Source organism: Onychostruthus taczanowskii, unplaced genomic scaffold (genome assembly GCF_017590055.1).
Source record: "Onychostruthus taczanowskii isolate IOZ18803 unplaced genomic scaffold, ASM1759005v1 scaffold1, whole genome shotgun sequence".
In the NCBI taxonomy this organism is placed as follows: domain Eukaryota; kingdom Metazoa; phylum Chordata; class Aves; order Passeriformes; family Passeridae; genus Onychostruthus; species Onychostruthus taczanowskii.
This window is the reverse complement of record NW_024496525.1, coordinates 33,131,301-33,154,772: the sequence shown is the minus strand read 5'-3', so window position 1 is coordinate 33,154,772 and position 23,472 is coordinate 33,131,301. Positions and strand designations below refer to the sequence as shown.

At 39.6% G+C, this 23,472-nt stretch overlaps 1 protein-coding gene across 1 annotated transcript in view; it reads left to right on the top strand.

The window, feature by feature from the left end:
• The window catches only part of JAG2 (jagged canonical Notch ligand 2), a 69,080-nt gene that overhangs the window by 25,959 nt on the left and 19,649 nt on the right, over positions 1-23,472 (top strand). Inside the window, exons 3-10 of the mRNA XM_041397344.1 lie at positions 13-67; positions 6,696-6,950; positions 7,906-7,966; positions 18,859-18,989; positions 19,371-19,490; positions 21,407-21,520; positions 22,357-22,470; positions 23,035-23,148. Coding sequence (XP_041253278.1) covers positions 13-67; positions 6,696-6,950; positions 7,906-7,966; positions 18,859-18,989; positions 19,371-19,490; positions 21,407-21,520; positions 22,357-22,470; positions 23,035-23,148 — 964 coding nt within the window. The remainder of the gene's footprint in view (positions 1-12; positions 68-6,695; positions 6,951-7,905; positions 7,967-18,858; positions 18,990-19,370; positions 19,491-21,406; positions 21,521-22,356; positions 22,471-23,034; positions 23,149-23,472) is intronic.

Below are 23,472 nucleotides of genomic sequence, written 5' to 3'. Positions count from 1 at the left end.
TTTTTTTTTCAGAGATCATTCACATTAATATTAGAAGCATGGGATTGGGATAATGATACAAAAGCTGGTGAGTATTTATGTAGAGCTTGTTATTTGTACTTATTCTGTGCTGTATGTGTGCAAATTGGGGAGGGGGGGAAGTTGCATCCTGCTGCAAGCAGCCATCCCTCCAGATCAGCTGTAGGCAAAGCTGTTGTCAAAGTAAAGGGCGTGTACAAATCCAAACAGTGAGCATTGGGTTAGGAGCTGTGAAAGATCATTGCTGTACAGGAAAAGAATGGACAGTTGTAATGAAAGGGTGTAATTACAATGACTCTTGATAATTATCTCTAAAATCATGCTAGGCCCTTTAGTTTTTTAGAAAAAGGAAGATAATCTGTAGAGTTGCACTTCAAATTCTCCTCAGTCTGCTTGTGATCACACTATGCAATAATTTCCATGATCATGTGAGCAATTAAACATTCTTGCTCACCATAAGGAAAGCGTACTTCATGTTTTTGTTTGAGTTGTTCTAAATCATGATATGATCCCTTCTCTGGTTCTCCTCAAGTAGTGGAGGCTACCTTGCATTTTCAGTCTGTGAATGCTAATACTACCTGTCTAGGCAGGGTTATTGATCTGAAGTGAAAGCAAGATTATTTTATAAATACTTCAAAATCATATCAAGGTGCTGATTGCCAAAATGCTGCTAAAGCAGGATTCCAGCTTGAACCTACTCTTTCTAAATGGTTTACAAATATGTCTTAAAATAACCAATGCTTCTGGCTACAAGAGAAAAATGAACCTCAGACTTGCATTGTGGTTATTGATGGACTTTCATTTCAGTTGGGGTAAATGTAGGGGGAAGGTAAGTGTTTGAACAGGAAGATAGTGAAGAGGTTATATATGTCCCAAATCATCATCAGATTCTGTGTCAGTAATGATGAGTTTTTAGTTTAACTGCTACCTGAACTCTTCTTCTGTTAGAGTTAAGCTTGTCTTGTTTAACAGCTCCTTTAGCCTTTTTCTGTTGGCTATGCTTTTTTTATATCTCTGATTAATGTTGCTGCAACCCTTGAGTTGAGTTTGTCCACAGCCTTCTTGAATGGCACTTCCTAAAGCTGGGTGTGGTATTCAAAATGAGATCTCATTGAGAGAGCAGAGTAAGCCCAAATCTTGAATAAGTTTAGATATCCTACACAGTAACAGATGGGAAGAATCCTCTTGAATGCTTTGTTTAAAATATACTATGTGATGTTAATTAATTTAAATGGTTTCCAGCTTGGGAATAATTTATGTAGTACAGCAAATATTAGAATATTCATGTTCTTGCTACAGAAGGCAAATCAACTCATGAGATGTTGTAGGAAGGACTGAACATGAAGAAACAGTCTATTCTGTAAATCATCTGTATGCATTCAAGTGCTGGATTTCATTTTTAAATTAGCTTAGTAATAAATAATAGTATTGTAACTTTGTTTATTTCTTAGAATTTGCTGAATCCTCTTGCAAATCTGTAGCTTTAACCCCCAGATTTCTTTTGAATACACCTGATTAGACAACAGTCATCTCAGGCTTGTGTTAGGTCTTTGTTATGTTTTTTTGTTTAACAAGCTCTAACAAATCTCTTTACTTGCATTCCTTTTTTTTTTCCCCTGAACTTGAGGCCAACAGGATATAGAGTGTTTTCTGGAGGCCCAGTGTGCCATCTCCTCAAATTAACCATTTCTATGAACTGTGGGAGTGTATATAAGTGTCAGATTACAGTATAGCTCTATGAAAAACTGCTGATGGAAAGTGAACTTCCCTTTAATTTAGGCTGCCAGAGAAACGTACTGCAAAGTTGTATTGCAGCTGAAAGCTTGAAGGCTTGTCAGGTGAATTTAGAAAGGCTTTCTTGGCCTGTAATTTGGCAGAAGACTAAGTGCTTGTCTTGGTTAAATGTTTCTGTAGTCAGTTTTCTGATTCTGTTATAGAGATGTGTTGGTTTGCTGCACTTCAGTTTAGATTTGCATATAGGATTCCTAGGAAGAGTTCCTTAATGCTGAAGGTTTTCCCTTTTTGGAGTGAACTTTGCAGTGAGTCCTCCAGTAGGTTTTGCCTTGTGAATCTGTTGAGACACAAAGATGCTTCAATTCAAAGATGTATTTTTGCAAGCACCACTCAACTTCCAAAGAGGCACAGATCAGTAAAAATCCATGTGTTAGAGAAGAGGAAAGGGAATATAGCAGCTCCTCCAGAGAAAAGACCATATCTAGTCCTGGAGGGGTGAAGTGAATGTCTGTAGAAAGCTTAACTCCCTGTCAATCCTGAGTGCTGTGCTGCTTTGGGGATCAGGTTGCATGTATCTTCTGTTGCTACTGTAAGATAAATTAATCAAAGTAATTGCCAGAGTCTGTTTGTAAGCTGATTAATTAGTTCTAGAGTCAGGTTTTGCTTTCCTTTAATGTGGATGAGTAAGCCTGAAAGTTAAAAGTAGGGTCTGCGTTCCAGCTTGGACTCTAAAGTGGGTATTAAAAACCAAAACAACAGCAACAACAGAAATAAACAACAAAACCCAAACAAGACAACAAGCAAACAAAAAACCTCCCCTAAAATCTAGAAAGAGAGGCTTCCAGTGAACAACTTGAAGGTTCTAGAGCGTGTCATTGTTCCCTCCCTGTGTCTAAGCATCCTTCATTCTTCTTGCACTCAGTGAAGGCAGGGGGACTCAGAGCTGACCTGTGAAGTACCATTTCAAGAGCAAGCTTGCCACAGCAAATGTTTCCTCTGTACAAATTCTTAGAGGGTCTTTCACCCCCAATTCCTGAACGTGTGTTTTTCTCCTCCTGTGTGCAGCAGGGTTGGCTCTGGGGTAAGCTTGTGGCAGTGTACTTGTTACCACTTGTTTGCTCTGGGAGGGTGGAAGAGGGGGACAGGAAACTGGCTTAGATACAAAGTCACTGCAAAGGGCCTGCCCGCTGTCATCTGGCACAGCAGTTCCACTTTCCAGGTAAGTCACCTGGCTTGGCAGATTTCAGCAGAGGTCTTGGCCATGCCCAACCCAGCCCTGCCTTGACAAAGCAAGCTGGCATCTTCATGTGTGAAGTAACTTTCCATTTGACTTTGTCTGCTGCAGGCATGCAGTGGTTGCTTTGCTCCTTCCCATGAATCTGTAGGAGACTTATCTGTCCATTGTGCTCAAAAACATGCTGGAGAGAATGTGCTTCCTGAGATGGAAACCTCCTGCTCTTTTGGGTTTGAAATTTGTGATGCCACTGTGTTCCCTTACAAACAGCTACCAGCATCACCAGCCAACATCTTTGAATTTGTGCAGCCCTGTTGACTTGTTGGGAATGTCTGACCTCTGCAAAGAATTGCTGATGGGCAGTGTTCTTATTTGTCTACTGCGGTTAAATACTCTTCAGATAAGGCTTTCTCTTCCAAAAATCAGATGGTCTGGGAACATTAATTAAAGAACTACCCTTTAGGCATCATCTCCTTTTATGCAAGCATCTGTACCACTATCTGCTTTTCTAGAGAGACATGTAGAAAACCTGTTAATCAAGGAAATTGCTTGGGGGCTTTTTGTGTGCATGTGAGTTTGAGTAATGAATGATGCTTTTTTGACCAATAACCAGAGAAATTCAGTTATGCCTTTACTGAGGGCTAAAAGTAGTAAGTGTGAACTGCAAAGGTGAACTTCTATGGCAAAGTCAGATGCAGGGAGCAAACCTGTCTCATCAAAACAGTTAGGTGAGAGAGGCTGAATCTCTTCAGACACACTTTGGTATTGTGGGGGAGGAAGGAGAAACCTTGACAAACACGTTCCTCCCTGTGTTTACAGATCTCGCTGGAAGATGCACCTTCTGCCTAGGATCAGTGTTAATTTGAAGTTAAACAGAGCTCTTATAATTACTCTGGTACTTAAGAATTTAGTATTAGAAATGAAATGGCTTGGAGCTGCTTCCCTCATGCCTTTTGTGGCTCAGGGTAAATTATTTGGCTTGCTTATTTAGGCTGTTAAACCCTACTTATACTGATACAAGCTTGAGGAAAAACCCTTAAGACTCTGAATACATTCCTTTTTAGAGGAGCTTGTGAAGATAAAGTTTGAGTGTTCAAAAAGATAAAAAGAGCACTCTTGGGTTATTTCCCCTGTTCTTGACCCCTGGTATCAAGAGGTCTGTTCTGCATAGGTATATTTGCAGTAGCTGTAATGCTTGTTCCATTTAACTGGATCTGATGAATCTCCATTAGCCTGAAGATGCCTGATAAGAATTTTATTATATGAGCCACTCCTTTAATCTCAGGACCTGTTCTTCAGTCCATCTGATGTACTTTGAGGAAACACTTTGTCACAGCAGTGGCTGCTGCAGCTGTTTATAAGGAGCCTATGTTACTTTTGTAGCAGGAAAGGAGCTCTGTAATGTATATTTGCTATTTGTTCAATTTTCCTTGACCATCCAGTGATTCAGCATGTTTTCCTTAATAGCTTTTCAATAGTCAATGCAGGAAAATAAGATTATTAAAGGATGCTGAGATCTGCCCAGGGAAGTGGTAGTGTCACCATCCCTGGGGGTATTTGAAAGATGTGTAGATGTGGCACTTGGGGGCCTTGTTTAGTGGTGGCCTTGGCAGTGCTGGGTTAATGGTTGGGCTTTGATGACCTTAAAGGTCTTTTCCAACCTAAAAAATCCTGTGATTCTATCTAATCATTAAACTTTCAGTGGTGACTGGTGTGATATTCTGTTAGTCAAAAAAGAAAAGGCTGTCTGCATTTTAATCTTGCATATGCTGCCGGATGACAGAGCAGCTTATGCATGAGAGGATATGAGAGTTCTTATATTTATTCCAGCTTATGGAATGAGTGTTAAAGAAGAGGGATAGGTTTCACTGTGTCTTTGCCAGCCATAAAATGTTTTATGCAGTCTAGTCCAAGCAAGCATGACTTACAGCTTATACATGGCAGTACCACTTTTAATAATGAAGAGAGAGATACTGTGAGATCTTAAAAACTGAAGTACATTTCAGTGCTTAGTTAAAAGGGATTCTTTTAAAGTTCGGTATTTTTTAATTTCAAGAGGAAACATTTTTATAGAAGGAAGCTTGGGAAAAGATGCCAAGAGAGTATGATACTTTGGAGAACCCGATACTTCTGTAACTATTATTTTCTCTTAATATTGGAGCAGCTGAAAACACTGCTAAGAAATGCACAGGATTCCTCTAAACTGTCAATAACGTTCTGGTTGAGAAACAGTCACTCCTTGGGTTTTGTTTTCTAAACATTGAGGTTAATGAGTTCTAGAAGGCAACTGGATAGGTAAAATGGGTTTGCTAAAGGTGGTATCGTAGTATTGCTTGCTACCAGCTTGGCTTGTTCTATATTATTAATAATTTGAACTTCAGGCTTTATCTCACTATCATCTCTGCCTCTTGCTGTGTGCAAGTTTTTGGTCATTCATTTCTTTTAACATGTACTTTACAGAATCTTTATTTAAAGAATATGGGTGCTGAAGCTCTGACCTGGCAATATTGTAGCTATTTCATAAAAGTATATGAAATTAATATGTTTTTCTCATTCTTTATATAGTGTTTGTAGTTCCAGATGCAGCTTGCAGTCACCTAGAAAAGCTGTGCAGCAGGATGGTACCAGATTTCAGTGGTGAACCCATTAGAAAACTCCTGCCACTGGGATTGCTCACTGTCTGCCCTTATCCCCGCCCCCACTGAGCTTTGCTTATTCTCAATATATGCTGAAGTAATTGTATAATTTCATTGTACTGGCTATAATTTTCTCACCTCCTGGTACTTAAGCTTCTATACAAAGAATTACAGGGATAAAGATGCAAAATGGATATTTATGTAAATGGAAATATTTAGTGTTGGCATTTTCTATAATGTTTCAGCCTAGAATCCTTTTTTTCCCCTGGGATGTGTAATTCTTTGTGCATGTTTGGCCTCAGTGAGTGGAGCCTGGCAGTAGCAGAGCTGCTGCTTTCCATGGGGACAAGGCAGGATGCTCACAGAGTGTGCTGCAACAGGGATCACAGTTATCAGGAGTTCCACTGGGGGTGAGGATAAGGAGGATGCAGAGCTGAGAATGGCCCTTGATAACGGGTTCACTTGTTTATTTCTTCTCAAAATGTAAAACACTAGCTGTGTAGTGCTCTATGGAACGTTTCTTAAAGATGTTTTGCTTTTATTTTAGGGTGAATAATAAAATGGAAACAAGCTAGTTTATATATATAATGCAAGCTTACAGTAGCATTCACTATCACTGAGTAATTTTGCAGCAAATTGAATATATTGTATTTTGGTTTATTTTTTAAATTAAACTCGCAGCAGAGAACTTTATCTCAGCTATGAAATTATGCAGATCTTGCAATTTTATAAGAACAAAAAGGAGGCAAGAAGAGCCTCAGATCAAGATAAAGCTGCTAGTTGTCAGCATGTGGGTGTGGTATGTTTGGCTGCCTTGAAAAATAAGCTATTTCCTATGGATTATGTTCCAGGGTTTTTTAATATTTCCTTTGGGACACTTTTTTAAATTGGCCTTCCTGTAATGAACTTTGCAAGGCAAAGGAAAATTCAGTTATACAGTAGATCTTTATCATCTTAACATTTTCTTTACTTGGTTTTCCCTTAACCAGTTGAGTACTTCTGATTGGATTCCGTATGTGCTTGTGTGCTGTCAAACTTAACCCTCTGTTGAATTTACCTTTCTTTCCAAAAAGGTGAAAACTTGTTAATAGAGCGTGTGGCACATGCTGGCATGATCAACCCAGAAGATCGATGGAAGACCCTACAAATAAATGGTCCTGTTGCCCACTTTGAAGTGCAAATAAGAGTGAAATGTGATGAAAATTACTACAGTGCTCTGTGCAACAAGTTCTGTGGCCCTCGAGATGACTTTGTTGGTCACTACACATGTGATCAAAATGGAAACAAAGCCTGCATGGAAGGTTGGATGGGAGAAGAATGCAAACAAGGTAGTATGTTTCCTTTGTCTTGTATTAGCTCTGGTGTATGTAGAATAGGTGTAAACTGAGTAGGTATTTCTGTGGTGTTGGTGCTGTAGTATATTAATTTTAGAACTTACAGGCTTTGTCCTTTCAATACAAATCTTAAATTTAAAGACCCTCAGTGAAAAGTGGAGCACAGGATACAGTGTTGCTTCTGGTGTGTGCTGTGAATATACGTAAACAAATCTAGTATTCAGGGAAACATCCTTTTACTAATTGACTTTATTCAATGGTGGTGTTCCTTCAAAGCAAAATGATGCATTATATCTGTTAATGTAAGATTTTCTTGGCGTGATATCACTTACACAGTAGACTTCAATCCTGTAAAAATGCACCCATAACACAGTTTCTGCAAATGAAACAGTTTTAAGTGTAAAGTGTGCAAAGCTGAAAGCTTTTTGATAGTTCTTAATGGGAACAGAAATTCAAGTGTAGTTGTGTCTTTTAATGTACTGCTCAATCAAATCTCTCTGCATTTTGCCTTCAGTAATTAGTGCTAAAATTATTTTACATACTCTTCTTTCTGCTGAGGGCTTTTGGTTTTGTTTTCTGTTCCTTTTCAGTAAAAAGCTTGTTAATGATGGGAAGGACTGTTTTTACAGCTTACTCAAGGTCACGTATCACTTAAAGTTTGGGATTTCCAGCATAATACCAGTCTTACACCAGGTTTTAAAAACAACTGTATTTCATAAAAGTTTGAGTGTTGACACTCTTGCTGCAAAGCTTTTTGGCTGTAATGGTGCTGTGTTCTGTGAAAACCCTGTCTGGAAGGAACAACTATTGGAACAGGGCAGAAGGCAGTCTGCTTTGCACACATAACAGGCTAAATGACAGGAGCCCTGCCTGAAGAGCTCCAGATTGCTGCTGTACTAATGGATACCTGCCTGCCCAGACTGATGCCCAAATCTTTTTGTGTCTACAGCTGTGTGTAAACAAGGATGTAATTTGCTCCACGGGGGCTGCAGTGTACCTGGGGAATGCAAGTAAGTCTGCATGCTTGAGTATCTTTTTTTTTTCTTTTGGGAGGGGAACAGTGATCTCTCAAGTATCCTCAATGTGTATTGCTACTTTCCAATAAGTCTACTTTAAAATGGGAAAATTCTGTACAAGAACATGGATGGAAATGGATTTGAAGTAGATGTCGTGTGTAAGAACTGCATATATTCTGAACTGTTTTGTGCTGCTATGCTATTTTTTGCCTATATAGGACTAAACAGATTTGCTTCATGTAGTTCAAAACTGTGCCTTTATTGAATGAGAAAATCAATATTTTTATTTTTATTTTCAAAATCTTTAGGAGTTTTAATCTCTATATATTTGTTTCTCTCAATTGGAAAGCTTGCTCTTTGGACTGTTAGATGAGGAAATGCTCACACTCCTAGAGCGCTCAATATACATTTTGATAACCAAAATACAGTAAATGTTGCTGTTCCAAGAACAAAAGGGTTTTGGTAATAATAGAGGTACAGCAGCAGCCCCAGCCTAAACTTTCTACCCCAGGTAAATTTTTGGGTCCCTAAATATGAGGGAAGAGAGCAAAATGTTCCCTTAACTTTGTGATGCAGCTTAAGTAGACTGTGATAGCAAGGGCAGTTGATTGTTTTCCTGTAAAGGTTCAGGCATTCAATGTAGTAGGTCAGGGGGAAATGGGTGTTATTTTTACACTGGCTGTTGAAGAAATGGGACAGGTCTACTTGTGAATTTGGGATCCTCTGTAAGTTGAGTTTATTTGTGGTCAGAGTGGTATGCACCATTGTAAGGGTGGATTCACATGGTGCTTCCTTATTGAGCTGTGTTGAATCTGCTTGATTGGAATGATGTGAAATTGAGCTGTGGCTGCCAGAACCCCTGAGAGCTGACAAATACCACTTTGTGACAAGCTGTGACAGTTTAAGGCAATTTGGCTTCATCTTTCCGGCTACTGCAGCCTCTGCAGAAGAGTGGGATGCAGATAGTCCAGCTTAGCTGGGGTTGAGATGCCAGTTCATGAGCTGTGGTAGGTGACGTGCGGACAAGTCCCATCCTGCTGCAGAGCCTCGTGTTTTTAACATTGGGGCATGGCAGATAACAAAGCAAACCTTAAATCATTGCAGCACAAAGTGGTTTCTTACTGCCCTGTAACTTCCAACAGATACTGCTGACTTCTTGGAGGGTTTGTTGTGTTGTAGCCCTCTGGTCTGACTGAGAACTGTAAATTTCAAGTGCAGCATTTCAGTTTGTATCTGGTTTCACTTCTCAGACTATAAAAATGCCTTAACTTTTTTTTTTTTTCTCAAGGAAGATACTTAAATGATGGCTTCCTTTTTGTGTAAGAATATTTATATGTAAAGTTATTTGTGATTTTTTTTTCCCATATCACTAAGTATCTTCCTTGTGATTTCAAGTATTGGGTTCTCCTACTGCTGATGGGCATTTTTTTGTTACAAGTAGAGATTGTGGTTGAGAGCTGGGCCAGTATCATTTCTGCCTGAAGAAACACTCCTTCCCTTGAGCCTTCCAAGAATGCATTTCACAGAATCACAGAACAATGAGGTTAGAAGAGACCCTCTAAGATCGAGTCCAACCTATGCACTCACACCTCAACTCAGAATCTAGACTATAGCACCAAGTGCCATGTCCAGCCTTTTTTTAAACACATCAGAGATGGTGATTCTACCACCTCTCTGGGAAGAGCATTCCAGTACTTTATTATTCTTTCAGTGAAAAACTTTTTTCCTAATATTCAACCTGTACCTTCTGTGACATAGCATTTGTTCCCCTTCAGAGCCTAATTTCATGAATTTTGATTCATGTAAAGGTTTCTGGTGTCCTGTAGGTGTCAAAGTAGCATCCTAGGAGCCTGTGAATATTTGCTTTTTGAATGCAAGAAGTCTTTGACTAAATATGCCAAAGAAACAGATTTAAACGAATACAAAGCAGTACCTTTCGTTGGGGTTTTTTTTTGGATGGTGGTGGGTGAGTGAGAGGGTTTGGTGCAGTTTCCTTTTTAACTTCCATTTCTCTGTGACATCAACTGTATCTGAGAAGGCAGAACCTGGAGAGGGGGAGGGAGGTGTCAGGAAGAGAATATAAAGCCTTTCAAGCTGCGGGGCTGGGTGCTGTTACCTTTTTCAAGGTGGCTGTCAATAGGTGATCTCACATGGCAAAGCCTTTCCTTGCAGCCTGGAGCTGATGGGAAGAAGCATCTGGGGTTGTAAATCCAGGTGTTCCCTTGCAACCCACCCAGCTAAACTGAACCCACAAAAATAACCCTGAGTCTACTGAAGAACTCTGTCCAGGTATCTCACTATTGTGGTGGGTGATTCTCTCACCTGAAAGAAAGTACTGAGGGAAGGAATTGTGGAAAGTGTGCAGTTTACCTCATTTCTTGATGGCTGGCTGCTCAAGTCAGATCTGTGATCAGCAAGCTGAAGGAGAACAGTGGCTTTTCTCTGTGTGGCCACTCTTTGTAATATTGCAGAAAATTCTTAGCATCTCGTTAATGGTGATTTGGTAGCTTGAATGCATTCACACACAAACTTTAAATTGTGTCTTTAAATTGTCTTTTGTCATAGTTATTAGACTATATTGGAAATGTTGCTTTTAACCAAAATGGGTAATATTTTCTGTAGAAAAATGATGCTGGCCTAAAAATAAACAAGGCTTACAGAAATGACCTTTATCTTCAGCGATACAAAGGAAGCTGTTATTTAAAAGAAACTGCTATGTTTGGTGCTATTGAATTTTAATCTAGATTCCTTCATCCTGGTTTCTGGACAGCTGCCACTGTAATTTAACAGGTGAAAACAATGTCCTTTTTTAATTCAGAAAGAAAATGAAAATGTGAGAAAAAACATGGGTGTGAGGTGGTTGGGATCCAGCTGGTGCCAAAAGTTACTTAATTGCCAAAACTTGCAGTGCTGTTAGTAAATAGAAAAGCTGGAAAATGGCTTCCATCTTCAACTTATATGAATGTGGAGGTAACTTAGAGGCTCCAAGGCTTCAGCCAAGGTCTCAAGAAAACATCTATCCTCCATCTTTTATGTTCCAATGTAATTTAGAGCCATTCTTGGATTAAAAGCTACACTAAAATCAGAAGTAGCTAAATGACCTCAAACTGTTAATAGAGGCTATGTCACTGGTTCTGGGTGTGCATCATCTGTTGGTCAAGTTCATGCACCCATTTCTTTGAGAAATTTACAGTATTGGGATGTTTTTTCATTTCTTCTGCTGTGTTTCCATCAAAATGGAAAATAAGTAGGGAGGATATCTCAAAATGACCTGATGTGGGAAATGATTTTGTGGTGTAGCTGTGTCTAGGTGACGTGTTTTTGTCATTGTGGAGGCAATTCAGTAAAAATAAAAATTTCCTGAATAAGGATGGAAAAAATACATCCTTGAGGAAGGTAGAAGCAACTTAGCTGAGTCTTGCAAGGATGAGAAGATGCCACCATCCTAAAGAGAAAACAAGCCAGTCTTTACCCATAGTGCATAAAGAAAGACAGTAAACTTTGGTCTGTAGTGCCAGGCTAAATGGTCTTTTTTATTTTTTTTATTGACTTCACCAGGCCAAAGAAATAGGAGAGATTATCAAAGACACAACATTGCAGAGCCTTGATGCTGGTACTTTTTGTATGTTTTTGCATCATTTAAAGTACTTTGTTAAATCCTATTAAGCTGTCTAGAGGAGAATGAAGTTTGAGCTAATGGCTCATATCTGGCTTGGGTTCAATGACCTCATGAAATGAGCAGAGTTGAATGTAAAGAAACCACCAGTGACAGCCTCTTTCCTTGATTAAAACTGCTGACCTAGGTATGTTTGGTACCACTCATAAACTGTCACTAGGCTTAACAGCTCAGTCTTTCACTTCCTTGTTATCTGGAGTGGTATGGCTTTGGTTGAGATCCAGATATGCCTCGTATCTGGCTTACATTGTCATAGCCCTGCCAGGATGTGGTATTTTCAGAAGTCTTTCTACTTTTCCCATTGCCTTTGGATGTTTGTTTCTCGTCTAAAATAAGAGGAGTTGAATATCTAACACTGCTCAGCTTGGGTTCTGCAGCCATGGTAAGAGCTAGGTTTTGTCCTGGGAAATGCCAGTCTTACATTCCACAACTGATACGAAAATTTCTTTAGAGCATGCAGACTAAGTGAAATGAATTAAAATGGGATCATTAACAGTACTCTAATGTGAATTCTGTGCAAGGTGGACAAAGCAAGTGTACTGTTTTTAAAAGAACTTTTAAAATAAAATAAGGTTTGTCTGCTTTGAACTAACTTGTTCTAGAACTATATATGACAGTTTTAGTTTTATAGTTTTGGTGATTTTATGTTTATTTGGTTTTGTTTAAACATAAACCTTATCTTTGCCCCATTGAAAAAGTTTTCTCAAGCTTTTTGTCCAGTGCCAGGCCTTTTGTAGTCCTTGTATTCCCCTTCAGCAGTCCTACAGTGCCTGCAAGGGCTGTGGGCATCTCCCAAGTGGTTTTGCTCCCTTCATCTGTCACTTTGACCCACACCCTACTCAGCCATTATCCAGTACTTTCTTCAGAGATGCAAAAAAGCTGGAGCTGCAAAATGAGCTACAACTACCTGGTGGTGTAAAAAAAAAAAGTGTTCTAGAGAGTCTTTGTTAAATCTTAGACTTCTCAGAGGTTATCCAGTATCACTGATGTCTCACTTGTGGTTTGTGTTGGTTGGGTGGATAACATGTTTAACATCAACACTGGGAATTCTGTCTAAACTTTTTATTAAAAAAACCCAGCAGCTGAATTCTTTTAAATTCATTCTTGGGTATAAAGTGATCTGGTGAGGTTTTTCAAAACAGGTTGTTGCTGAAAGACTTCAGAGGACTAGCAAAATGTCCTATAGAACTGAAAGAAAGAAGGAAATAAAATTCCTACTTCTAAAAAGTGGGAGAAAGTAAGAGGTGGGGATCTTCCACAGGTCTTGCAGAATGGAATTAGGAGAAATCTCATAGGCTGCTCTGAGCAGTAAACTAGAAAAAAACTTTGTTTGGGCAGTGTGCTTAGCTGCTTTGGCATTTGACCAGCTAAATTCCAGCAATGCTGGATTGCCTGTGATCCCTGAAAAGTGTGAGGCTGCTGTTTGGTCCTGCAGGAATGCACTTAGTACCATGAATGGGACATCTCCTTTCTCCTCTTTAGTGTAAGATATCCTATCACAGCTTCAGGTCCCAAAGATCTTGTAAAATTCTTACCATTTCTGTATCTTTCATCATGTTGAGTTCTCTTGCCTGTTGGTACAACCAGTGTGCTTTTATTTTGTTTTTTGGGGTTTTTTTTATGTCGTAGTGGTGAGCCCTTAGGGAATGTTGGCAAGCCTTTCACAAGTAGGCACCTTAAGTTAGACAAAGAATCTCATGTTGTGCTTCTTTATTGGTCAAGGAACTGAGGCATGCTCTGCATGAGTGGGTTGGAGGGTATAGAACATATCCTAAAGGTGGATCTGCATCCAAGAGATGTGAGTGGGTGTGCAGGAAGTAAAAACATGTAGTGCTTGAACTTGTGTCTACAGCAGTGTGGGGAGTGCAGCTGAACTAGAACAGTAGATCAAAGCAGTGCAGAGAACTCAATATCACACTCCAAACACTTCAGGACTTTAAAATTTAGACTCTCTAGGCTGTTCTTGTGGCCTGAATGCCTGTTTGCAGCTGGAACACATTGGGTGTGCTCCTGGCATACATTGTCTGATATTACCTTAGTTTAACCTAAGAGGAATCCAATTCCTTTGTTCCAAAACAGCTCTGTGATGTGAACTAACACACCATCAACAGGAATGATCAGGCAGTTCACATAAAAAGCATGTTCCTGGTGTGAACTAATGCAAATACAGGCACACCCTTAGAGCCACTTATGTAAGTTAACTGAGCAATGTTTTGGCTAAAAACTTTTGAACCATCCCCTCTTTTGACTTGTTCTCAAAACTTTACATAGTACTGGAGTGAGACTGTTGGCTTTCAATAACTTCCTTTATTAGAGGACAAAAATATTTGTAGGGAAAGGTTTGTGTCTTTTGGTGTGATAAGAATGCTAAGGGTGAGAGGAAAAGATAATAAGCTTTCAGGTAATTAAATTATTTGAGCTCGTTAATGAGTATGTTTTCCTTCGCTATTCACAAAATTATCTTGCCTATTTTGAAGGTAGGAAAGTGGGCAAAGTGTTTCTGTGACAAGTTTTAGTGAATGAGTACTGTACTGCTTATTAACATTGAATCCAGATGCTCAGAATTGTAGGATCTAACAGCTGGACAATATTGCTGCCTGCTGTGCAACAAGTAATCTCCTAAAAGTTTAAACAGACTTTCTTATGGTTATTTTAAGTAAATAACTAATATAAAGCTATTGTTCTGGCCTGTGCAACACCATCCTGTTCACGTCACTAGAAAATTTAGTGGTTTTCTATTTAAGAGGGCTATTTCTCCCCCACCCCTGAATGATGCGTTTTGCTTCTGCTCTTAATGTCACTGTTTTTGCTTTGTTTTCCTGTATTGAGTGTTTTGGCCCCAGCTTCCACTTGAAACATGATTGGGAGAGGCTCCTTCCAAAAAGTCTGCTTATAAAAAGGTGTATGAATACCTCACAATGATGTTCTCTTCACTCTGTGTGATGAGCAATATATCAGTGAGGTGTAACCTGTGATATTTAAAGGTTTAAACCACATTGCCTACATCCTCCCTAAGATTTTTTAAATTTATTTTTAGGCCCCATATTCCTGCATTGACTTCAGGAAGAGACTTCAGTTTGGTGGTTCAGGTGTATTTATGCATGAAGTGCTGACAAAGCTCTGTAAGTAGGTGTAGAACAGAATTAATTTAGGTATTCTCTCATTCAGATCTTTTTTTTTTAAGGTTAACCAGCATAGATTAGTCACTGGATGAGATGTGAAATACGAAGTTTCTCAGTTGATCTTTCTGCACAGAAGGATCAGGACTCTGAAATATTGAAACAGGAGAATAAACCATGTATGAAGATAACACAAAAGAGCTGAGTTTAAGTTGACAATTGAGGGCACCCTGACTTTCTGCTGTGGTGGCAGAGACATCCTCCTTTTGGATAAGGAGTTGTTAATTATTCAAGGTGCTGAGGGGCCATGGTTCAGAGACCATCAGAATCTGAATACATCTCTTCACCTTTCCACATCACTTCTGTAATTGCCACGGTAGGATTTGACATAAATTTATGGAGTCTGGACAACATTTCCAGGGTCATGTAGTCCCCTCTTTGCCCAAGGAGGTCTAGTTAGATCCATCTGATTTGGAAACGTTCAGTTTCAACCTAGCTCTTACTAAATAATTATAACAAACTTCCTCAGAGGAAAGCAAAGGCCACTGTCAGCTTTTTCCTTAATTATATCTCTTTCAGAAGAACATAAGGAAAGCCTATTTCTATAGAAAAATCTTACATTATACTGGATAAGTTTTGTTTTTGAATGACCCCAGGAAAAATAAAAACCCCAAATGTTCTGTTTCATGCTTTATTCTCACTTTCCCCTGCCTTTGAGTACACATGTAACTGTGAGCTGTGTGTTCAAAGTTCTGACTTTGAACTGTGTTGTGATGAGTGCTTTTGTAGTGTTCCCTGATGTTAAATTTGCCTCTTTAAATGCACTAAGATTTACTGTATAAAGTCCTTCCTCCTGAAATTTAGCTGTTTGAAGCCCCACTGAGCTGAATTATTGTGGCTTTTTCTGTTTGTCAACGACAGCAGTGTTTTTTCTGCACCCTTGCAGTTTTTCTAATCTGATGATTGAAGGGTTGTCTACAATTTTGGTAATGTTAACTCCTTCCATACCCACCTCTACCCTTTTGTCTGAATTCTCTTTTTTTTTATTGCCCCAGACTCTCATCTGAGGAAAATGGAAGCTGTGAAGTGTGCCTGTAGAATTACCAGATCTGTTCTCCAAGTTGTTGGTTTCAAGATAACCAGGAATTGTTCTTCTCTCCCTATTACACTCTGTGTTAGTTGAGACCCAAAGGGATGCTTCAGTCTGGCAGCAGATGCCTGTGCTTCAGCCTTCCATCAGGAAGTTACTAAACTGTAACAATCTATTTATGGTAGCTTCTTTGTACTGCTAATAACCCAGCAAGGGCTAAGATTAAGCCAGGTCTGATTTTGTTTTGTATGTGCTGGGTTGTGAAGACAACTTTGAGCTGATGAAGTCAGCAGAGGGGAAGGACAAAGGAAGTAGAATCTTGATTCCAATAAGAATTTTCTTTGTCTGTTGAACAATGAGAATCCTTATAGATTCTCTATATTTGGCTTTCTTATTTTGTCTGATGTGAAAAATTTAGAATTGCTATTTAGTTGATTCTTGACTGGGATGGAAGGGCAGGGAAAAAGTAACTTTAGCCCACTATTAGCTGCACTGGCAGTTTCCTTTTGGCTTTTACACAAGAGGTTGGTACTTGGAAAGGAATTCTGGTTTGAATTTTTTGGGATTTTTCTCCTAAATGATGTTGAATTTGTGTTTGCACCATTTGGGCTTCTCATAGTGAATCATTAATCATTTTCATCTTTGGTTTTTTCCTGGATATTTTTGTCAAAAATGACATATCCATACCAATAAATGACATAGAACATTTCTGGGTTGGTTTACCTTTATTGATCCCATCTTGCTCTCAGGGTGGGCTGAGATCCATATCAGCATTATCTTTTCAGAAGGAAGTGGAATTAACGCTGCTCTAGCACCTGTTAATGTAGGATGCGACCAGACTTCCTGTTCAAGAGGAAATCCTAATTTACTCTTCCTTGTAAACTGAAGGCTGATCAGCTTACCACATAGTAACCTTTTGACTTGTAAACATTGTGTTCTTTTGGACTGCTTTTAGCTCTAGAAGTTATTTCCCTCAGGCTTGGTGGTAATTTTAACAGTAAACTTTGACTGTGTTGAATATCATGAAGAAGCAGCAACTTTTTTTCAGCTGAAGTAATTTTAATGTCATCAAGCATACCTACAAACTCAAGTAGGTGCTTAAGATACCTTAAAGTTCTAGAAGGTGGCTGTATTTTTCTTTGCACTCTAAAGCACCGCTGCAGTGTCAAACAAAGAAACTTGTTATCCATGGGCTATGGAGAATAAATTGAGTTACTGTGATTATTTGCTTTGTGATGCAGACTTTCAGCTCTTGAAAATGCTTGTTGTATGTGGGTGGGGAGTTGGCTCTGGCTGGGATAGTCATGGTGAATCACTGGCAGTAGTGCCAGATTTGGCATGGATGAAGATTTGGGTTGGGGCCAGTAAAGTGAGTTGCAATGCTTTTTTTTTTTATTATTACCATCCTCTGAAAAGATTTTTCTGTCCTTGAGGAGGAAGGAAGAGATCAAATTTAGCAAGAGCAGTATTTGTTTCCTCTTGCTGTTGCTGCAGTCAAAGAAAGAGGATTCTAAAATGTGAGTGTTCTCCAGGCTTCTGCCAGCCCTGCTCAGAGGAGGAGTCGACACCTCTGGGCTGGGTGCTCAGCTGAGGCTCTCCTTGGAGATCTTGGAGCTTTTCAGGGCAGGAGCAGGTACTGGGACACGAGCTCAAAGTAGTTCTAGAACTTCATATGAAAAGAATGGTCTTGCAGACTTTCTGCATCTAGATTCCTTACTGCCAGTGTAAACAGTAAGGATTTAAATATTGTGCTGCCAGCACAGCTTGTTCTGTTCCTCTGGGAAATTGATCCAGCTTACTGAAACAGTGGAAGGGAATTGATTCACAAGGAATCAAGACTCCTCATTTATACTTCTCTTCCTTGTCTTCTCTCACTGCCCCCCCAATGACTTAATTTATTGTCTGCTCTTTTATACTATTTAAATCATGTGGATAATAGAATGGTGGTGTCAAATCTAAAAAAATGTAGTTTCATTTCTAATGCTTTTTTTTTCCTCTAGGCAATAGGGCTGCACTGTTGTGCACGTGCTCAACTCTCATGCAGTGTGACCTCTTTGTTGCTAGTATGTTTTTTGGGTTCTGTATAAGAAATGCACTCTGAACAGACAGAATGTTTGTTTTGTTGGCCCAAAAGAGCAAGCTTACTATTTCTTGGTACTCAAAATATGTGTGAAATATAAATATGTTTTAAAAAGTCATTAGCCTATGCTCTCCCCCCCACCCCCCCATTAGTTCAGATTTTAATACTTCCCTGTAGCATAGACATTTGCTCCTTTTAGCAAAGTTCTGATGCAGATTAACATAAAGATACTGGTCTCAGAAGAAATCTTGGGGGGGGAAATTTGAACTCTAAACCAAATGAATTATTAATGACTTTTGTTTCTGTTCTCACTCCTCCTTTCTCCAAAGAGTACTTTTTTCATAATGCCAGTAGAGAACACTGAGGATATAATGGAATAAATTTGTGGAAAAAGGTTTTCTTGAGAAGCCAGGCCTTGAAAAAATTATCAAAACTGCTGCCTTTCTGGCTGCCCTGGTCTTTTAAGGCTGTAGCACTCTAGAGCAAATTGGCTATTATCTTGAAATCTCTCTTCACAGAAAAAAACTGTGGTGCTGGGTGCAGTAAGTCAGCAGTCTCTTCCTGAAAATCAATTTCAGCTTTCTTGTATCAATCACAAGTTTTGTCCTAGTGTGAGATGATTATGTGAAGATGGGACTCCTTGTGAAAGAACAACTAATTCATGTCCAGTTCTCATAACGTGTAGTGCTTGGTGGTGTTTGTGCCATTGTGTTGTAACACGTTTGAGCAGGATCAGTTCCTGTAAGGATGTTCAACAGGACTAGTTGTGTCCCTTCTAAACAGGATAAAGTTTTGTTATCTGTTGCACATTGAACAGTTGGCCTTGTTCTTGAGAACGGTAAGTGTAGTGTTGTAAATACATGTAATGCTGATCATGAAGCATCATGTTGCTAACTTTTAACATGTGAACTTACATCTTAGGTGTCATTATGGTTGGCAAGGACAGTTCTGTGATGAGTGTGTCCGCTACCCAGGCTGTGCTCATGGGAGCTGTAATGAACCATGGCAGTGTAATTGTGAAACCAACTGGGGTGGCCTGCTCTGTAACAAAGGTACTTAACATTAATGTACAGGAAAAATAAGTTAAGTTGCATGATTAACTGATAACTCATTAACCCCTTTTCTTTTCTGCTAGTGTGCAACTACCCGAGTGTTTCTGTGCCTTTCTTGTGTGGCAGATGGTGCCTAGGCATCAGAAGTATAGGAAGTTGAAGACAAAAGGCTTGGAATTGTCCTGACTCTTCTAACTCCTGCAGTTGTCTCTTGTTCATTCTTCCCTGTTCTGTGGATAGTTACCAGATCACAGGCTAGCCACTGGAATATGGGGATGATGTGGGTGAAGGATGTTCGAGCCAGAAAGGCATCTGTGTCTGACTAGGGACTGAAAGGGTGGGATCTGTGTTCCCTGCTGACTGAGCCTTCTCTCTGTGCAGATCTGAATTACTGTGGGAATCACCACCCGTGCCTGAACGGCGGCACCTGCATGAACACGGAGCCGGATGAGTATCGCTGTGCCTGCCCCGACGGCTACTCGGGCAAGAACTGCGAAATCGGTACTTGGGACAGGGCACCTCTCCTTGGAGACCTGCAACTGCCTTGGCACTTCTGCATTTCACTGGGGATATGCTCCATCTCTCCTTTCTGGGGCCTGAGCCTGGCTGCTCAAAAATTCACCAAAGACAACAGAAATGCTGTGCCAGTTTCCCTTTAGATAAGACTGAGACTATTTCTTCCCTTTAATTTCTCCTCCTTAATCCAAATATGCAGTTGGGCTATAGTCTTATGAAATAGGTTAGACATGTAGCTTTCCCTGTTGCCTTACTCCCTACTGTCCTTTTTCTTGTCTTCTGGCTTGCTGGCAAGCATGCATCTTTTCCAAGCTGGGGACTAGGAAAGGTGGAAGTGATGGACACTTCAGTTTCTCCTCTGATGTGGGGCTTTGGCCCCATTTTTAGTTGGCTGAATGTGTTGACTACTCTTTTTAATCAACTGAAATTTAATCTTTTAATGTGGGACTTCTAATATATTTGGATTAATGACGAAATGTTAACTACTGTGGAAATTTGCTCAAACTCTCTTACAGAGTCACCTTGAGCAGTCTGAACAAAAAGTGGCTTCCTTGTGCCTATTGGCAAAATGGAGGAGAGCATTTAAACCACATTAGTGATGAAGTATGGCTTTGCCTTCAGTCTAACAGATCTGTGTCTTGAAAAACTGCTTCCTATCTCAACCACACTACAAAGATAGCATGCTGCTTTTTTTCTGTCTGTGCATGTGTTACACAAAGCCCAAAATGTTCATGTTCTAAGGACAGTTTCGGTCTCTGGAGACTTTTCCTGGTTATTCTCACTTTGGAGGTAAATGGACAGTCTGCACTTTCTAGTTCTTCCATATTTAGCTTTATGTAGTGGTTAGTTTCATGCTCTTTTTCTTTGTCATGATGCATTGTTTAATCCTTTTTTGAAATGTGCTTCTCACTATGAATTTTGCTGTTCCTTGATAGGTAAAATTTTAGGTGGAAAGAACCTTTTTGGTTTTTTTCCACATCACTGCTTGGCCTTAAGTTCACTAAACTATTACCAGCAGAAGGTTTTTAGAGTTAATCAGAATGTAGATATTTGAACTTCCTAAAGCTCTATGTGGTATTAAAGATACCATCCAAACTTAAATTTTACTTCAACTGGTAGAACGTGATATAAAGTTTAGACTAAAATGGAGGAAATCTTGCCATAACTCTCCCTGAAAGCAGTGGGGGAGTAGCTTGTCTTTTCAGTGAGGACGCAGTGCAAAAGGGAGCCATATATTTGTTGAGATCTACAGTAATTTTTAACTGTAGGGTTGGTGTGTGAACTGCTTTAGGTACTGGTACTAAAAAGCATCTTTGGCTTCTGAGAGGGGAAGTTACCAAAAAGAAGTTACAAAAATCTTGTCCCTCCTCAGCCTGATGGTTTTGTGCAGCCTCTGTCACTGTTACACCCTACATGGAGTGACAAGGAGCATCACTGCCTGTAAGCACCTCTATTCCCTGCTGTTTCCAAGAGCAGTACTAGAATGAAGCTAAACAGACCTTAAACTACTACAAGTCAGACATCTGCATACACCATATCTGTTTTTTCTCACTGAATTTAGAAGAAGTGCTGGAGTGCTCTGGAGGTGGAAGTGCGTGGCTGGAAGCAGAGTGTTAGTGGGGGACTTTGCTGGAATTCAGAGAGTGAGCTGTCTGTGCTTAGGCTTTCTATTTATTAGGTGGGAAGGATGATACATCTTCGGTGAAATCCTGCTTCATTTTCCTCCTGGGAATCTTAACTCTCTGCAGGTGGGAGAGGAAGGCTCCAAACTTCTCTACTAGTATCTCTCCACTGTTATTTCTCTTGGTTACTTTTAGCTAATGCAACTTTTAATGGCAAGTTCTCCTTAATTGGTACTGGAAGAGTATTTAGCAAGAATTTCTTTCCTTCTTTCTCCCCAGCTGAGCATGCTTGTGTATCTAATCCCTGTGCTAATGGTGGAATTTGTCACGAAATTTCATCAGGCTTCAAGTGTCACTGCCCATCGGGGTGGAGTGGACCAACATGTGCTATTGGTGGGTATGGTTTTGCTGGTGACTGACCTGTTGGGTTGGAAGGGTTGATGCTTGGTGATAACACGCTCTGTGGGTTTGGAATTTGGTGATAGTCTTTTACTTTCCCTGTGTTTTAACAGCTGAGCATTGGCAGAGTGAAAAGAGGAGGGTTCTGTGCAGCCCACAGTATTGACTCAATGCAGTTGAGGTCTGTTATCAAAAAGTTATCAGAGGTGTAGCTAGACCATATCCAAAGAAATGCCCTGTTGCCAAAGCTTCTTTGACAATTCCTGACTGAGCCACTCTGAAGCAAAATACAGAATGGCGTCATTTTGAGAAATATAAATGTGAAAGTCAAAGGTTCTCCTGTTCTTTAATAGCAGAAAAGTAGATTTGCACACTTAAATGCTTAAGTATCTGCTTCAGAGGACAGAGAAGTGGTTGAAATGGATTGTGGGACTGTAATGGGTTCGCATGTGGTCTGTGATTTGGAACACAGGTGGCTTACCTGTTTTCAAACAGCAACTGTCCTCAAAAAAAAGCCCCAAAAACCAAAAAAACCCTGAAAATTGCCAACCACAGAACCAAAACTGGCTAAGTATGTGTCTGGGGACTTGACTTTCGATGAACATGCAAATCATATGTAGATTAGGTTGTCTGATTCTTTTCTTGTTTGCTGATCTTCTCTACTCTGTCACAAAAATGTGATAAATCCTAAGTAAAAATTAGGTTACCAATGTTAGTCTGTGTCTAGGCTTGTTTGCACTTTCTCCCCCTTCATCTCAAACTAACTTTGAAGCAGAACCTGTTAAGCCAAGCTTTAGGCTGTGTAATGGAGTCCCCCTTTGCCTTTGCAGATATTGACGAGTGTGCATCAAACCCCTGTGCTCAAGGAGGGACCTGCATTGATGGTGTCAATGCATTCGAGTGTATTTGTCCACAGCAGTGGATTGGAGCAACTTGCCAGCTTGGTAAGTAATTCTAAAGCTTTGGAGACCACTGGAGGTGATTCCTAAACAATTAATAACTCTGTGTGTTTCTGGCATGGTTTTTATTGAAGAAAATGTGGAATATGTGTGTTGTTATTGGTATCTTAGCTCCTCTTTAGCAGATCTCAAAGCCAGAAGTTTCAAGGGGATCTGTAACTATTTGAGCCCCAACTTAAGCTTACTTAAAATACTTCTTTTAGAATGTCCCATAACTTTTCTGTTCCAAAATGCAGCATTGGTGATGGTAGCTTGTTTTCCATGGTGGCAGAGCAGTGACTAAGCTTGTGGAGGCTAGAGAGGGATTTTCCCTGACTAACAAATTGCCTTTTTGAGTTTTGACCAAGGGAGAAGAGTAAGATAACATGCATGTGCTACTATAGGCAAGTGTGCATTAAAATCCTGTGGTATGTAAATGGTTTTAGTGCCCTAGCAATGTTTAGTATGAGCTTCTGATGCTGGGATTGCATGGACACTTTGCTTGGTGCTGTGGTAATCTGTTTCTGGGTTTGTTCTTTATTCTATTCTTTATTTTCTCTTCTTTCACAGATGCTAATGAGTGTGAGGGGAAACCCTGTGTTAATGCTTACTCTTGCAAAAATCTCATTGGTGGATATTACTGTGACTGCATTCCAGGATGGACAGGAGTAAATTGTCATATCAGTTAGTATTTCTTTAGTATGTATGTTGACAGTAGGATGCTTTGTTCTTTAAAAAAAAATATAAGTGATAGTATACATACTTTAACAAGAAAAAAATACTTGTTATCAGGAATTTTCTAACTTCTAGCAATGTAAATTGAAAATACTTGTTTGAAAATTTATTTTGAAAGGTAATTGGTATTAAAGTGATCTTAGAGATACACTTCAATAAATCTCATGAGTCTTACATGTTTCTGAATGATACATACAGATTCAATTTAAAATGCTTCTAAAATGTTAGATATGAAAACAACTGATACTGATATCTCATTTTTAGTACACTGTA